Below are 17286 nucleotides of genomic sequence, written 5' to 3'. Positions count from 1 at the left end.
ATACCTGGCCAATAAAAGTGAAAAAAATATTCGCCTCTGAGCTGTAGTGGATTAAAAATATAAAGTTGAACTAAACCTCGAATTTGTAGTTGAGTAAATGTACTTAATTACATTTCACCTAACCTGACCTTTAATTAAAGACTGAAGTGTGATATATATCCATATATGTATATATATGTAGCACTACCGCATTTCCTCCACTAGGGGCCGCTGTGAGGCCGCACTGGCAGCCCCCTCTGTCTCCCGCAGCACCGACCGTTAGGTGGCGCTGTTTCTCCCTCCACTCCCCTCCCTCCCGCAACGTTTTGATGACACGGCTGTGCGGTGGCAGCAGGCAGCGTCAGCAGGCAGAGGACACACTCAGATCAACCAGTAATCACCATCGTCTCTCTCACACTGCCATGGTTCTCTCCGACCGAAACAAGACCAAAAAAAGAAAAGAGAAACACACCAGCGGCTCTTGCTATCTCTTCCCCCTCTCCCCGGGAGTGAAACTTTAAAGCCGCGAGGAGCCGCCGCCATGCTGCTGGATGCCGTATAAGCGACATTGAAGACCAGAAAGTAGAAAGCCTACCACCACACGGAAACCACAAAGAAGAAGCAGTTTTTTTTTTTTTTTTGTTGTTGTTTTTTTCACGCTCGGAGGGAAAGACGGCATCCGGCCTGAGAAGAAGCTCCGAGGTCGGGGACTCCGGTCGGAGCAACGCTCATCGTTTCTGGTGAGAGTCCTCCTACATTTATTTATTTTGTAGCGTAGCTTTCTGTGAATGTTTGAGCTGTTTAACACCGGTTGTAGCCTCGCTGACACAAGAAACATTACAACATCCTGGGTTGACAATAAACGGAGCTTAAACAATGTTTACTTCTCAGCCCCCCCACTAACCAACCAACAAACAAACAAACGACCCCTCAGTCTGTGTGAATGCAGCCGCTGTGTCCCATTCACCGGTACATGGTCAGAGTGGTTAATGCTTTATCGTGCCTCCCCCTCCTCCCCTCCTTCATGGTTGTACATTTGTTGATAAATAGCACAGAGCAACACAAACAGTCTGGTCTGGTTGGTTTGTCACTAAACTTGCATGAGGAGGTGGCTCTGCGTGTATCTTCTTGCATAGTTGCAAACAAAACATTCCCTGACCCACATTTTTTTTTTAGAGGTGTCCTGTCTCTCTGGTGCAACACATCTTCTTTTTTCTTCTTCTTTCTGAAACTACCTTAAGCCCACTAACCTGTACCAGCCTCTGAACTCACACACAGTCCAGTTTTAAAAGCTTTAAGCCGTTTCAGCTGTTGTAGGGAGGCCAGGACAGGAGTCTGCTGCATGGTGGTGGGGTGGAGGGGGGAAACAGCTTGGAGAAACACTCCTGCAGTTTCTAGGAATCTCACCCCAAGAGGGCAGCTTTTACTGAATTCCTGTACTTATGTCTTCTTCCTATAGGGAGGTAACCTGTGTGTGTGTGTGTGTGTGTGTGTGTGTGTGTGTGTGTGTGTGTGTGTGTGTGTGAAGTTAGCAGGATGTTCAAAAAGGAAGACATCATTGTTCTGGAGGGGGGCAGGGATGCTCATGGCAAACTGCTGAGGAAGTTCATTTTGGTGTAAAGACACCCAGGAGCCCATGTTGGTTACATATTTATTGCCACATTTATTGTTTGTGTGCTTTGTAAAGCCTTATTCAAAATCTACTGACACTAGGCATGTTTGATGAAGGTGTGTAAAATAACATAAAACAAACAAACTCGGGTTCAGATAAGTTCAAATATGCACCTCTGTTATGTTTTCATATGTATAAAACAGAAACTTTAATCATTTCTTTTGATAGTTTTTTATTATAGTTTGCAACAACAAAAAAATAAGAGTCTCCAACAATAACTTTAACTAATGATTATTTTCAGTGATCAATTAATCAGCCAATTATTTTCTGTTAAATGTCTAAAAATACAGAAAAATGTCCATCAGAATAACCTAAAGCTCATCTTACATTGTCTTGTTTTTGTCCAAAATATTCAGTTTTCTGTCACTAAGGACTAAGAAAACCTCCAAATTTTCACATTTGAGAAGTTGGAAGTTCTTGCTGTTGTACGAAACCCATTCCCACTGTCACTGTTTTGCTAAAGGCTGATTGAAAGAGCTGCTGTAGCACTTTATCTCATTTCCTGCGAGCAGGTTTCAATTTGACAGCCACGAGCTGTTGAGCTTCCTTGCAAGATGTTGTGCATCATCCAGGAGCTCCGCGGAGGTGCGTCGGTTTGGGGCTGAAAGTATCTGGTGTGGAGGCTGGTACCTGCAGGAGGGTAGGGAGCTGTTTGGGTACTGTGTGCCCGGTGCCCGTGTGTGTTGGTTTTGACGTGGGGTCGTTCCCTTGGAGAAGGCCTTGGGGATGGCGGTGGCAGGGTAACCTGACCCGCTGTGAAACAGCTGTAGCCACGCAGTGCTGATCCCTGGAGTCCCAGTGCAGATCAGATGATGGTCCAGTATGTGTAGGGGTGTGTGTGCGCGTGTGTGTGTGTGTGAGCATACACGTTAATGGATGTGTTTTCACCAGAAGTTAATTCTCTGCTTTTAAATACACAGAATCACCAAACTTCATTGACTTTATGGATGGTTTTAATTCATTCTCTTAAGGTTTTGCTAATACAAGTGTGTTCTCTCTAAGTGTGTGAGCTCATGTTTAAGCGGCACACCAAGACAGCTGGCTGAAGGTTAATGTGTCACCGCTCCCCGGGGAGCAGCTGCTATGTCACAGGCACCACTCCTATCTATAGATAGCCATGAATACAAACTCTTCCTCTTTTCTCTGCTGCATTAACACAAGAACTCTGGCAACGGCATGCAGCTCAGGCCTCTCGCATCCAGTTGCCCCGCACGACAAATGCTGCTGCTTGCGAGTTTGTCCGCCCCCCTCCTTGACTCCCCGATTCTCTATCTCGGTCTGAATCTGGAAGTATCTGGTGGTAGTAAAGACCCTGCTGCAGCCGCTGAGCCAGCTGGCCGAGAACCTGTTTGATTGAGTTATACAGTAATAACTTCGACCATATATCTGGGTCGTCATCTCATCTGCAGTATTAATGTCTGAAACAGGTGAGGGACAAATATTGCTCTTTTTCCCATCACTCTTGGCAGGATTTGCAGGAGCTGTCTGAACACTTGTCTGGTCTTTATTTGGAAGCAAACACACACACACACACACACACACACACACACACACACACACACACACACACCTTCATCCTAACCAGTGTTAGTACAGCCAGCATAGCTTCGCATATTTGAGATGTGCTGTGGTGTTCATAATTAAGCTCTCACTGGTTTAATAAAACACCATGTTAAATCCGTGTGTTGGGTTTTTTAATTAGCTGAATTTAGAAACCCCCAGGCTCCCTCAACCTTGGCTCAGTAGGTTTTTCTAATCAGGGATTGAAAAAGTAGACCACTTTTCAGCGGCTAAAAATACTTTTCGGGTTCCTTATAATGACATGATCAATTTTCCATTTGATTCAAAGCTGTGTGTAGGAATGGAAAAATGTTTTCCCACAACCATTTCTTTTTATTCAAATGCGTACATTCATAAAAGATTAGTTTACAAACATTTCCTGGTCTTTTTGACACCTTGGAATAATAAAATAATAGAAAAACAAATCTTTTAATCAAGAAAGAAATCGACAGATTACTTGATTATTGCTAGTTGCAGCCCTATAAATGATTATTGAAAAACAATCTTGTGTTTCATGTAGGTCTAACAGAAAAAAAAAAGTCAGTTACAAAGATACCGCCTTAACTTTCTGCAGGGTTTGCTGTCACACAAGTGTACCCAGCATGCGGTCTGCCTGAAATTACTACAAAGGCTGCTGAGAGCTGTTTGTGTTTGCAGTTTGATATGAGAACTGATATCCTGATAACCCTGTCCTGCTGTCTGCCCTCAGTTAGATAGCAGTGTGGCCTGTAGTTCCCTTTTAACAGCCATGAAAGTCTATCAGGACCTGCTGGTGCGACGATGAGTGCAGACGGGCGGGGAGGGGAAGGCTAATTGTCGCTCTCTCTGATGCTAATGTCCTGCTCATAGACGGACGCCAGGTGACTTGACTCAGGCTCAGTTCCAGACCACGCCTGGGCGATTATCTCCCTAATGAGCCAAGCCGAGTCTGTGATAATCATGCTGCCTTTTATCTAGAATAAATGAAGGCTATCAGCATATCTAAAAATTTATATATGGGGAGAAATAAATCTTGTAGCTGTAAAATGTTTGATTTTTATTTTATCTTTAAGAAACATAGATGGGTTTTATTTAAAAAAGAAAAAAAGTATTACTTTGGAGTGACACTAGTCTGCTGCCTTTCTGATCATATCAGGATCTGTTGATCTGAGTGCCCTGTTCTGAACCCAGCTGGGTCCACAAGGCTTATCACTCACAATTCATGCTGGTCTTTCATCCCATTCATAAACTGTGTTATCACATGAAGTGTAAGTGTTGCCTTTAGATGTGTCCTTTTCATTTAAATGGTGTGTTTAATTTCAAAGTCATTGTTTAACTATTTATGACATATCTAACTTCATTTTGTGTTTTGATTGTTTTACTTTAATTTAATTCTGGATATACTTGTATGTTTAAGGCATATCTCAGAACGGGGCCACATATGTGAGCGTACATTTATCTAGAAAATTGATGGCGCTTGTAAAAGTGAGTATGAGTTCTGTGACAAATGCTGTCCGTGTAACTACACTATAGGGTCAGTAAGTCATTGATCGACGCCAAATATCCTCTCATTTCTGTTTTAGACTGCAGGGTTTCCTCCAGACTAAAACTAAGACTAATAGTTGACTGGTTTAGTCGACTATTAGGGGACAGACCTAATCAATTATCACTTCCCAACTACTTGATAATCAATGTTGCAGCACAGTATTTTTCCGTGTTCCTTCCATTCTTTTGATGGAACGATAAATTAGTTAATTAATCAAAAGATCAATTGATGGTGAATATACGATGCCCTAGATTTTTGAATCCAGTCTTCACAGCACAGGTTATGAACTGGCAAGCATAGTAACACCCGTTCTTGCTGGTGTCTACAAAACCATACCGTAGCTCAGTATGCTATTAAAGGGCAGCTACAAACTTCCAGTATTGAACTTGGTCATCTGCTGTCCTGCTGCAGACGGCGTTGGGCCATAGAGAAAGCTTAGAGGAGAGCAGGCCTGTCACTCAAGCCACAGTAACCATAGCAGCAGTGTTAATCAGCTAGTGTTGAATCTTATTGCCTGTGAGATCTGTGGCTGTGCGTCACTGGTCTGGCCTGGCCTCCGTCGACCACAGTCCCTGGCTGACATGTCTGTGTTGTATTTCCCACACACACACACACACACACACACACACACACGCACGCACTGCTGACCTGTCTGTTAGCACCACTCAGCCCTGCAGGCACAGGTGAAACATGTGACAAGTGGGAAAGCAGGGTGAGGAAAGAGTGTGTGTCAGTGAGGATGGAAAAGAGCAAAGAAAAGAGGCAAATATCATTAAAGTTTTTGTGTACATGGCTTTGGTTCAGTTAAACCGATTTCGCTGTTGAAGTAATGCCTCACCTGCTGCAGTGTGTGTGTGCAGCATGCCTGCCTGGTTGTCATGCTCAGCTCAGCACCACGCAGCACACCACCACCTCCTGTGTCTCCTGTAAAAAGCCTACTTTCTTTTACTGTGCACAATGCAGCCTTTATATAAGGACCCCATAATGGAGCCAGCTCCTCACTCATGTCCTCATTGTCTTGGCCAGGATGAGAAAAGGCTGCTCTTTAGAAAAGCAAGGCTGAGCTCACCCGTGAATCATGCCAACAGTAACGCCTGTTCTGTCTTCTTCTGAAAAAATGCAGCCGGGGGGGGAGAGGCAGCCGTTTTCTAGGACCCTCGTTTTCCTGGAGGCAGTGGCGTTGGGTGGTTAGCTCAACCCTGCAAGGGTCACAGAGAGGTTGTGACCTTGCTTTTCCTGTTTCTGTGGGTGGCCCAGACAGCAGTCCCCCTGTGGCAGTGATGGTGACTGTGGTGTGATTAGTTCATCCAGCAGAAGTGGGACAATTACACAGACTTTTGCAGTAATCGTAGCTTGTGTAGCTCTAGTCTGGCATTGCACGGCTGCCGTGGGGGTGTTTATCATCAGCACAGTCACGGTTCGCTCGCGGCTGCAGCAGAAAAGGGACAGAATTCATCTGAGGCATATGGCTATTGTCACCACTGCAGCATCCATAATGCCTCAACCCCCCCCTCTCCTGTTTCCCCTGCATCGACCCCACTACCTCCTGCAGAATGTACTGCTGGGAAAACAGAGGTGGAAAATGCAATTTAGCATACAGCTAGAAACGTCAAGAGTTTGTCTGTGAGGTGAGAGTCCTGTCCTGGTGGCTATTGATTGCTAATGTAGGGGATGAAAATGCAGACGTAGCCGTTTGGGCTGCGGGATTGGAGAGGGGGGTTGGGGGTTGCTATAGGGTGCGAGACGGAAAATCAGCATGCGTGCAGTCTCCTGCCGTGCTCTGCATTTTTAGAATGGAAAAAGCAGCGGGGTTGCCGTGGCAACAAATCTCAAATCAGCGCAGCGTTCGGACCCTTCCACTCCCCCTCGCCTCCACCTCCCTGGCCACCTACCAGCGGATCTGGAGCTCAGACTTCAGACCGGCCTACTTAGGGGAGCTGGGATAAGGCTCGGAACGCAGATCATGTCCAAAGCTCCACACACTCGATCCCAGAGCAGGAACGTGGGCCAGCGGATACGGGTGCACAGTAGACAGCCCCCCCCCCCCCCCCCCCCTCCGTTCTCCTCTCTACTGCTGCCATTAACTTTCCATGGAACATTCAGGAAGTGATTTATATCCACAGAGTCTGCTGGATACTAGGTCATATCCCGGTTATTTATGAGATGTTAATGTGCCCCATCATATACATTCATAAATTAAGAGGGGATTCTGGATATTACCGTGGAAACTGAACAGAGATTGACTGCAAAAACCAACAGTGAATGACCTGTCTGTTTATTCCCTAATTTGGTGCCAGATAATCCTGATTTGAGTTTATCCCCAAAGTTTGTAAACACATTAAAGTGATTTTGTTTGTACAGAATAATTAGGGCTACAACTTGTGTTCATTATCGATTAATCTGCTTGTTATTCTTTTGATTAATCGTTTAAAGTAGTGAAAAATAGCCATTACAAGTTTCTGGAGCCTAAGGTGACGTCTTCAGATGTCTTGTTTTGGTCCAGAGTTCCAGCAGTCCAAAACCTGAACATATTCAATTTATATTGAATAAATTATATAGAAAAGCAGTGAATCCTCACATTTAATGAATGGATTTTCAAAATTGTTACAATACATACATTTTGACTCGTTGACTAATTTCAGGTCTAATCACAAATCTCAAACATGCTGGGGATTGTGTGTACCAGTGTGTTGCTTGCTGTGAGGGGAAAAACACTGCAAACCCATAACTCTGATGCAGAGACTATTAAATCACCAGTGTTTTGATGGGTAAGTTGTTCAGGGCACCCTTGAAGAGTGGTGAATAAAGTTTTTGCATCAGTGTACTTTTTCCAGCACATGTTGCAGGCTGTGCATAAGGCTGCAACAGGAGAGCGGGTAACACAGCGAGCTGTTCAGGAGATGACAGTCTGCTTGCCCTTGCTGGAGCTGATGTTTCATGACTGATGTGAAGCTATTATGACAGTCGAGTTGACGTTTTGCCTTGTTGTTGCTTGACTGAGAGCACAGACGTAGGATGGAAGCTGCACAAAGCAAGGCAAGATTATTATTATGTAATAATATATATTCTGACCAGTTTAAATTGGAAAAACATGGCTGTAATGGAAAAGAGTGCTCTATCCCTTGTAGGTATTTTCCAATTCAGAATAAAACACCAAATTACAAAATGTATCCTATCCTAAAAGAAAAGTTGGACCCCAAAATGAGTCCAACAGTGTTGTCTTTTTCATGTCCTTGTATGACTATAATCAGTATTTTTTTGTATCAAAAGGGGCTTGTAGTGATGAACCTACAGAGCCCATTGTTTAGCCGTCCTCTCTCCAAGTGTTGCAGCAGACACAGCTGCCTCCAGCAAAAGGGCTCTAAATACTGACTGTATGCTACCTGCCCAGCACCAAGACAGACACAGTCAGTGAGTAGTGGAGCATTTAGCAGCTTAAGAGCCACATATTTCCCTCAGGAGTTGGTGGAGACCAAGAACGGAGCTAAAATATACAAAGTGAATATTGGCCCTAAATTAGATGATGCCTGATGTGGATGGATGATTTTTTTCTGATACAGAGCGATAAGAAGTATAGGGAGAGAGAGGACGCCCTGGATACATTTTATTGTCATGTTACATGATTTTTGGGTATTCAGAGTCAGACTTTCCAGCTGCCTCACTGCTCTCTGAAGTTGCTGAAATATACAGTTTCCTTGTGTAGTTACAGTGCTCATGATCTACCATTTAGTATTTTGTCTTTGCACTGTCCCAGTTTGCTTTGGCCATAAGCCCAGTTCAAACAGACGGTTGCTGCTGTCTGTTGTGTTGAGGGAATGGGGGCAGGCTCACTGCCTCCTAAAACTGAGTACAAACCTTTTTAAACCAGCCTCTGTAGCTCTAAACATACATATGATGCAGCAGCCTCATGGCCTATCTCTCACCCCAGACAGAGTACTTTTTATGGGCTGTTCATGTGAAGTTCACGTTCTATGTTTAAACGATAGTTTTGTTCAGCGATTGACTGCTGCTGTTGTCTGTTATTGTACTATTATGTTTTTGGACGTCTTGGACTTTGTCCCGGGCTGGCAGGATGAATCTGGGAGGGGAAAGTGGAAAAGCAGCACTTGCCCCTCCCTTGTTACCACCATGGAGGTGCCCTTGAGCAAGGCCCTTAACCCCAACCAATCCAGTGGAGCTGCTCATTGGCCAGCAGATCAGACTGTGGTTGTACTGGTATGAATGTGTGTAACTGTACGAATGAGATCAGGGCATTCCTGCAAAAGAGAGTCTCAGTTAACCTTCCCTGAATTAATAAAGGTTAAAAAAGATCTATCATTGTCAAGCACAAATGCCAAACACTTTTTATTTCCAGTGTCTCAAATGTGAGGATTTGCTGCTTTTTGGTGCCATATTGTTGTAAATTGAATGTGTGTGGGCCATAAACTGCTGATTAGACTAAACAAATAATTTGGAGACATGACCTTGGGTTCTTGGAACTTGGAAGAGATAGACTTAGTTTTTATGGTAGAAACAACTGACAGATTAATTCCTAATCAAAGTTGTTGTTAGTTGCAGACCTATTTTGAAACAAGACTGTCTGTAAAAAGTTGTAGTCCGTCAGTAATGGAGGGAAAAAGTTGACTGTCAAAATTAAGTTAAAATCAAGGCTTCTTTAAGGATTGGTTCATGTGGTTTTTTTCTTTCCATACTGGCCAAGAAGGGGTGCCTATCCACTGCGATTCCAGTGGAAGTGATGGGAACAGTTTGAGTTCAGTTAGCTGAAGGTGTTATGAGGCTTTAACAGTCTGAGTTACACAAATCAATCTGTACTTTATTTGTCACTACTGAAAGCTCATATTTCCTCTTGCTGAGCTTTGAAAATATTTGTACACAGAATGAGTACTGAAGCGATCTCTTGGCGGCCAGTGCGGACAGGAGAAAAATTACAACAATCAGAAACCATTTCAGTGTATGTATAACTGTGGCTATAGAGATATAGCTGGAACCTATGACTTACTTAGGACAAACCTTAGGCTACGTTCACATTGTAGGTCTTAGCACTCGGATCAGTTTTTTTTTTTTGGCTGCTCACATTATTTTACAGATTCTTGTATAAACAGGTCACAGTCTTAAAGTGACCCATGTGACAAATGTCGATCTAGAGTGCTGTAAAAGTGCAAAAAAAAAGTCAGACCTGTATGTGATTGGATATCACAACTGAGATCAGTGACTGTTCACACTGTCATGAAAAACACACAGATCGGAGTCACATATGAGCAAAACAGTCAGATTTGGGGCACTTGTGCCTGCATGCCAAAGTAGCCTTAGTTTCAACCCTACTCCGCTAACGTCTTCTCCAAAGGCAATTAATACTTTTCCACTATGGCTCTGGGTGAGTGAGTAAGTTGTTGCATCTCTGGACAGAATTCAGGTTATGAGTGATATTTGGAAGACAAAAGTCTGTCACTAGGGAAGGCAGCGAGCCCTGGGGAGATGTACTACTCATGTGTTTTCATGTCTGGCTTTAGTCATCATTGTCGCAGACAGACAGACAGACAGACAGACACTTGTCCAGATCTGCAGCAGTGGAGTCATGATCTTCACATCTAGGTCGCAGGGGAGAGGCTGCTTGTAATAGGCTCCTGCCAAACTTTCCCAAATATCTTCAGTCTTGATTTGAAATCTTTTTCCTCTCTCTCTCTCTCTCTCTCTCTCTCTCTCTCTCTCTCTCTCTCTCTCTCTCTCTCTCTCTCTGTATCTCTCTCTCTCTCTCTCTCTGTATCTCTCTCTCTCTCACTCTCTCTCTGTCTCACACACACACTGTCTCTAGCTCTCACAATATGTTACTCTCATGCACACAGTAAATGCTGCTGGAATGTATGATGTGGACTCGATGTGGGTTCAGGCTAGTCCTGCTCTATTCAGCAGCAAATCCCCCTGGTTTAGGATTTGCTTTTACAGTCCGGTGTGCCAGGGACCGTACTCCAAACTCACCCGTAAGAATCTTTCACCGACTTGTCATGTTTTCCCAGGGGGAGGAATGTAAAGTAATGTGCCTGAATGAGCTGAGTCATAATTAACGTCAGAGTGCTGATCGGTCTGTGTCATTGTTCGCAGAGTCAGATACCTGGTGATCAAACAGCGTCTTCGATTTCAGTTTGACTCTAGATGTGAGATTGTGAAACATGGCTGCAGGCAGATGAGGTGTATTCTTTTGAATTAAAGGCAGTTTACGTTACAGATTTTATCAGTGAAATGTCAAGGCCCGCATCAACACTGCAGCTTACAGATAGTGGGAGCATTCTTCTGTAACTAAAACAAGCTGTATCTACTCTCATCATTATCTTACATGGGGTTTCAAATATATATTGTTATATATATATATTGATTTTTACACAGGGTTACAAATATATATTGTTTTATTTGTCTTCCTTAGGCCTCCCCTTCCCGAGAGCTCCATGGAGAAGATGAAGCGCTTCAAGCGGCGCCTCTCTCAGACACTACGAGGCAGCCACACCATTGACGAGTCGCTATCTGAGCTGGCTGAGCAGATGACCATCGAGGAGAACGGCCTGAAGGACAGCGGTGCGTTTTATAAGCTTTGTCTATATGTTGAAGTAATGATTTCGTATAGGTTTAATGTATAGTTTAATAATATTGCGATATGTACATGTCAAGACATCCAGTAGTTGTCGCAGCATCCACTCTGAACTAGAAATGTCTTCGTCCAGGTGGTGCTAGACTTCAGTATGTCTGAGTGTACCATAAAATGCAATGTTGCACATGAATGAGCAGGACTGCTTTATGGTATTGGATTTTTATATGGGGGTAACTTGTTGTGTCAGGTATTTAATTGGCTGGATTTTCATTTTATATCTATAAGCAGTTATTTCTTTCCAGAAAGTAAAACATAATATTAGAAATGTTGTAATAAAATTACATATTTAGTGAATTCGTACGTACCACCCACTACTACATTCATCGGTCTTTGTTATGTTAATGTTCTATTATTTCTTTAAAAATCTGATATTCTCACGTGTTGTTTGGCTCCTGATACATACATGAGTAAGTTGGAAAATTACTATATTAAAGAAGAAAAGTGCTCTGACAGGCTACATACTTATCTTCATCACTCAGTGAATAGGGGAAACTGTAGTCCAACCATTACCGTTAGCAACCAAGATTGCCAACATGACTTGGGTTTATACAGACACCAGACTGACGTGTAAAATTTCCAGCACATTTATGTAACGAAGCTTGTGGCTGAAATGGGATTTAGTTGCTGAATTTTAATGGCCTGTGTTTAGATAGCGCTTTTAGCCAAAGCCAAATCTAAACTTGACCTAACATTGACCCACAATCTGAAGACTGAGTTAAACTCTAGAGTATATTACCAGGTTTCTACAAAGTGTAATCTTTAGCTTCTGCTAGCTGTTGGCACCTTGGAAATCGTGGTTTATATTCGTCCTGAAGCTTCAACGCACGTCCAATCCTCAGAAACCCCTCTGCCTGTCGCTTTACATCGACTGTTCAGGAAACGAATGTGACTTTTGCATAAACAACTCCTTCAACTTCACAAATCTATATTCATGGTCAGCCTGTCTATTTATTTATGTTAGGGTAGACACACTGTGTTCCACCCTTGCAGACTCTGTCTTTGGTTACATCATTCATCTGGATCCTCCCGAAGGCTGCAGCCTCCAAGGCGTCAAAATAAAAGTGGAGTGACACAGCGGCTTATCTCTGCTGATATTCTCAAACTCTGCAGGGAGCGAAGGAGGGAGCATGCCTCGGTGTGCTACCACATTGTTGCCATGGTGCTCAGGATCTGGAAAGATTCTAGAGTTTCCATGACATTACCACGGCAACTTGGATGACTTGGTGAAACCAGCCAGGCACTTGATGCATTTCCCCCCTTTAAAAAAAAAAAAGAAAATCTTTCAGCTCTTCTCCTTCTCTTTTGACCACCCCAAGTCCCCCCCCCGGCTTCTTTCAGGCCTGTCCTCAGTTTTCCTCTCTTGTCTTTTGTCCAAATGAGAAGTTTTTTCCCCTTCTTCAATCAATCAGATCGTCCAAGTTCACCCCCCTCTTCCCCACCGCCCTCTGAGAACTAACTGGGCTCTGTAAAGAGCTTTTTGTATAGTGATTAACACCAGGTTTGGCCAGAGTGTTCTCTGCTTGGTGAGTGGGTACACAGAGCATGAGAGTGTGTGTGTGTGTGTGTGTGTGTTTGTGTGTTTGTGTGAGGGGATTTTAGCAGCCTGTGTAACAGTAAGTAGGGTAGAGAGGAGACAGAATGGAGTAGCCAGATGAGATGTGATCTGAACTCTGCAATTGGGGAAAGCGTTCTGGTCCTGATCTGATTATGTAACATTTATAACTCGGGCCAGCAGCAGCAGCAGCTGCAGAGAGATAAGGGAGAAGTGGCATAAGGACCTGGATATTACATGGGGGCTGTTTATTTTTCTGTTTTTATACGAAATCTAGGAAATGCCTCATTGGAGTATAAGAAAATGTCTGTAAATTGATGACGTGGTTTGTAATATAGGACACACCAAATGTTCCAAAGTTGTGACGTCTGTGCTGCCAAAATCAAGCCTCGAAAAAGGCTGCCTCAATCTTGTGAGTTTAATTTTTGCAATAAAATTTAAGTCAGAAAAATGCACTGAGAATTGGTTGACCCTGGAAACAAATTAGAAAGCTGTGGGGGGTGGTTTAGATGATGATGTGACTCGCTTCCTCCCAAAGCTCACACATCTTACAAAAATATTTATTATAGGCATCATAAAATGAAGCATGACACTGCAACTACATGTCTTATTTCCTTCCTCGGATTGACTGAAGTGTACGATACAGAACAGTTGCTCCGTTTTTTTCCAGCTTGACAATCAGGGCCGGTGGTTGATGGCAGCACTGTGCATTTATCTAACCATGTACGTGAAGGGTTGCTGTTATATCTCAGTAAAGTACATTCAGTCAGATGTTCAATGGCCCAAAACTAGTGATGCGCTGATACCATGTCTTTTAGAGACCAAAGTACTGATACCAAGTACTGATATGAGTATTTAATGGTTTATTTTCATCAGATGTTCTGACAGAATTAAATGCTGCTAATTTACTAATAAGAGATTACATAACATCCCGCTGCTCTAGACTGGTATCGGGTGCTGTAGCAGAGTAGTTTTATGATTACATGAGCAACAGTATCGGACCCGATACTGGTATATTTCCCTACCCAAACTAAATACCTATTGAGTCTAGCAAGACAACACTGACTGAAACAAAATATTAGTGTTAGTATTTGTAATGCTAACTCTCAATGAAACACATAAAAATCGTATATTATTGTTTTATGTTCAGACCCCACAATACGTTAAAGGTTCCTACATTGGATTAATTTTGCAAGCCAGTATTATCATAATAAAATAATCATTCCAAAATATAACCAGGAGCTGCAATGTGCACAATACAAATGTGAAAGAATAACGGAGAAGAGAAACTTGGAAAATAAGAAGACACAAACCAATAAAATGCAAACTAAAAAAGAGGCAGTACAGTCTTATTAAATCTGTGATTTCAGATGCAAATCACATTTCTTTGCATTTCACATTGTAGTTCTTATATTAGTAATGTTTGGTTGCAGTTTTTATTGGATGTTTTGCAATCCCACGTTAACCCCATTTACCTGCCTGTAGTCTGTATATGATTCCTTTTCTGGCAGGTATGGATAATATCAATTATATGCAATTCTATGTCACAATACCAATATATATCCTGACATATGTAGTTTTGGAAAGTCAAATGAGAAATTGTTAATGGATACAATAACTAGAAAGGAATGGTTGTTTTTGGCTCATCTTGCAAATAACATAACATTGATCCAAAAACCTGCATCTAAAAACTCCAAATTGCCACCAGTCAGTCCTTCTTATTGATTGACAACATTGCTAATAATACCTAATACAACCAGAGATATTAAAGGGATAGCTTCAGACATATGATACAGACCCAGTCTCATTCCAGTCTCTAGTCACTGACCCCATCCACTCCCCCGCTGTTTGGGTGGATGGTTCATCACATTAAGAGCTATCCTAAACCAGGCAGTAATGAGTAAGGGTCAGCTGTAACAGAGAGCTTGCACATAATCATCTTTCTTTTCTGTGATGGAATCTATAAATGTCCCGTCGTCATCTTCACTGCCTCTGATACACATGTCCTACCGTATCACTCTGTCCTCTCTGAGCTTCGAATGCCTGCTAAACAGCCTCTCTGGGAATCCATTTTCTCCCCACTGTCACAGTTGGTGTTTTAGTTGGTGCTACTCTATACATAATAAATCTTTCACTTCTGTCAGCTCCATTCTTTCTTTTGGACAAATGCTCCTCTGTCAGGCAGTTGTAGAACCTTTTCTCAAGCCAAAACACACTGCTGAGACTACAAGATGTTATGTTTAGATACTAGACTCTCTCACTTCTCTACTTTTGTATTTGCAGTATAAGGGTTACACTGGATGAGAGAACAGACCACATTGTAACGGCCCAGCTCAATTTACAATTAGGTAACCCTCGTATCAGTGGGAGGCTGAAGGAATGTGATATTGTGGAAAAATCAGACCTTAAGATTAGACTGCTACGTTTGTTTAGTTTGTACAGGATATGTTGTGTTCCTTTGAAGCCACATTGCGCTTTGTTTTATGGTGATTTCAGGTGTGTTAAACCATATGACAATATGACAAATTCTTATATTATTTTAATTTAGATTTAACACATTCAGTATCCTAATCTCTTAATTAGTCCTTTACTCTACTAATCAACCTCCATTTTCCTGTTTTGTCTTTTTTCATGGATTTTGCCACAGTTCTTTATTCTGTTTTTGGTCTTACTGTTTGACATTTTTCCATGATAAAGAAAATGTTGTGTTCTTGTTCATCTATTTTTAGTCTGTTTATGGAAACACGTTTTCTGTGGAATAGTTTGTGTGCAATTGACTACAGCAGTTACATATTACATGCAAATCTATACATCAGTAGATTACAAGTTAAAACCTCTTATGTGATTATTTTATGCAGTCTGGTGTTATTGCTCTATGTAACCAGTAATGTGTAGTTAGTGCATCAGAAAGCCTTTACTCGGTTAGCAAGCAGGATGCTTACTGAGATTGGACGCCTGTGAATGGTTGGAAAATGGAACGGTATAATACTGGGACAAAATTATAGATGTTTTTTTAAATGAATAAAGCACATACTGAAGAAAAAATACGTCATATTTTTGAAATGGAGAATATGTAAAATTATACAACTTGCAACTAGAAGAATAATCTGTCAAGTTTAATTTTCCCGTGTTAACCCTGTTTCTTACAAACAATATACTCCATAAACTCAGAAAATATGTACTTTTAGAATAGATTTCCTTCACCACCAAGTGAGGGTGTGAAATTCATTGTCTTTGGTTTGCTTGATGATTTAGCATGAGGTCATGCTTGAAAAGAACTAGTTTGTGTGATGTGTTCTCCCAGAGGGCAAAAGTGTTTATAGTTGTTTGGTTAATAAGGGCGTGAAGTGGGTGGGAATTATACTGATCATTATAAAATTCATTCAGTAGCAGGCAGGCTTGGATGCTTAATCACTAGTCGACCACAGAGCGCTGTGCAGCCACACACACAAATTTATTTTTTGTTCATTAATTCAAAATTGTTTGTCTTCTTCTGCAGAGCCCATAGTGAGGAATGGCCGTCCTCCGTCAGCCCACAGTGTCCACTCCTTCCTCCACCAGTACACAGGCTCCTTTAAAAAGCCGCCGCGACGGCCTCAGAGCGTCATCGGAGGAGGCCTGGGCTCTCTCATGGTCATGCCTCGCAACAGCAGTCGCCTCGGTGAGACGCACACATACACACACGCACACACGCACACACACACACACACACACACACACACACACAAACACACAAGGCCATGATCACATTTTATATTTATCTTTTCATTGAGGTTTTTATCAGGAGGTTTCTTTTGTGTCTATTGAGAATCTTTATAGATGTCACTACAGTGGCTTGATTTTACTCTCGATTTTTATTACAATCCGATGAGAAGCTGCTAGATTTGGCTGTTTTAATAGCTCAAATATCCTCAAAACTACATGTAAAATCCTTGTGTTACACAGTTCTACTGAGTCAACTGAGCCTACACACACAGTAACATATTATGTATGAAAACATGTGCTCAAAAAAACCCCAGTGCTAGAGGCATATGTTAGTGCAGGCACACACATAGCAGTACAATCATTCCAGTGTTACATTCAGAGACACAATAAGCCATTTGTTAATAAATGAGACTAAAGATAATTACTTTGGACACTTCCAGCAAAACAGCAGCTTAGATTCCCAACCCAGATACAATATTTAAATTCACAACATTCCCTTATATAAACATAAAGCCTGGAGGAAATGGCAATGTGCTTTGTATGTATTAAACCTGAGTTCGTTTAGGCATGGGAAAATTACAGTGTAATGCATGGATTTGTCTTGTAAGGCCCTGTGGCAATGAAACAAATTAAATCTATCAGTCAAACTTATT

General features: G+C 42.2%; 1 protein-coding gene across 2 annotated transcripts in view; it reads left to right on the top strand.

Annotated features, from left to right (window-relative positions):
- Positions 1-310: 310 nt before the first annotated feature.
- Positions 311-17286, top strand: part of LOC127352909 (cyclin-dependent kinase 17) — a 29103-nt gene continuing 12127 nt past the window's right edge. Inside the window, exons 1-3 of one of the 2 annotated variants that reach the window (XM_051381757.1) lie at positions 311-719; positions 11155-11303; positions 16428-16589. In XM_051381757.1, the coding sequence (XP_051237717.1) occupies positions 11177-11303; positions 16428-16589 (289 nt within the window). In that variant the 5' untranslated portion in view covers positions 311-719; positions 11155-11176. The remainder of the gene's footprint in view (positions 720-11154; positions 11304-16427; positions 16590-17286) is intronic. The other variant, XM_051381756.1, reaches the window with a different exon arrangement.

Source organism: Dicentrarchus labrax, unplaced genomic scaffold, assembly GCF_905237075.1.
Source record: "Dicentrarchus labrax unplaced genomic scaffold, dlabrax2021, whole genome shotgun sequence".
NCBI lineage: Eukaryota > Metazoa > Chordata > Actinopteri > Moronidae > Dicentrarchus > Dicentrarchus labrax.
The sequence above is the reverse complement of the archived record's forward strand: the minus strand, read 5'-3'. Positions and strand labels throughout refer to the sequence as shown.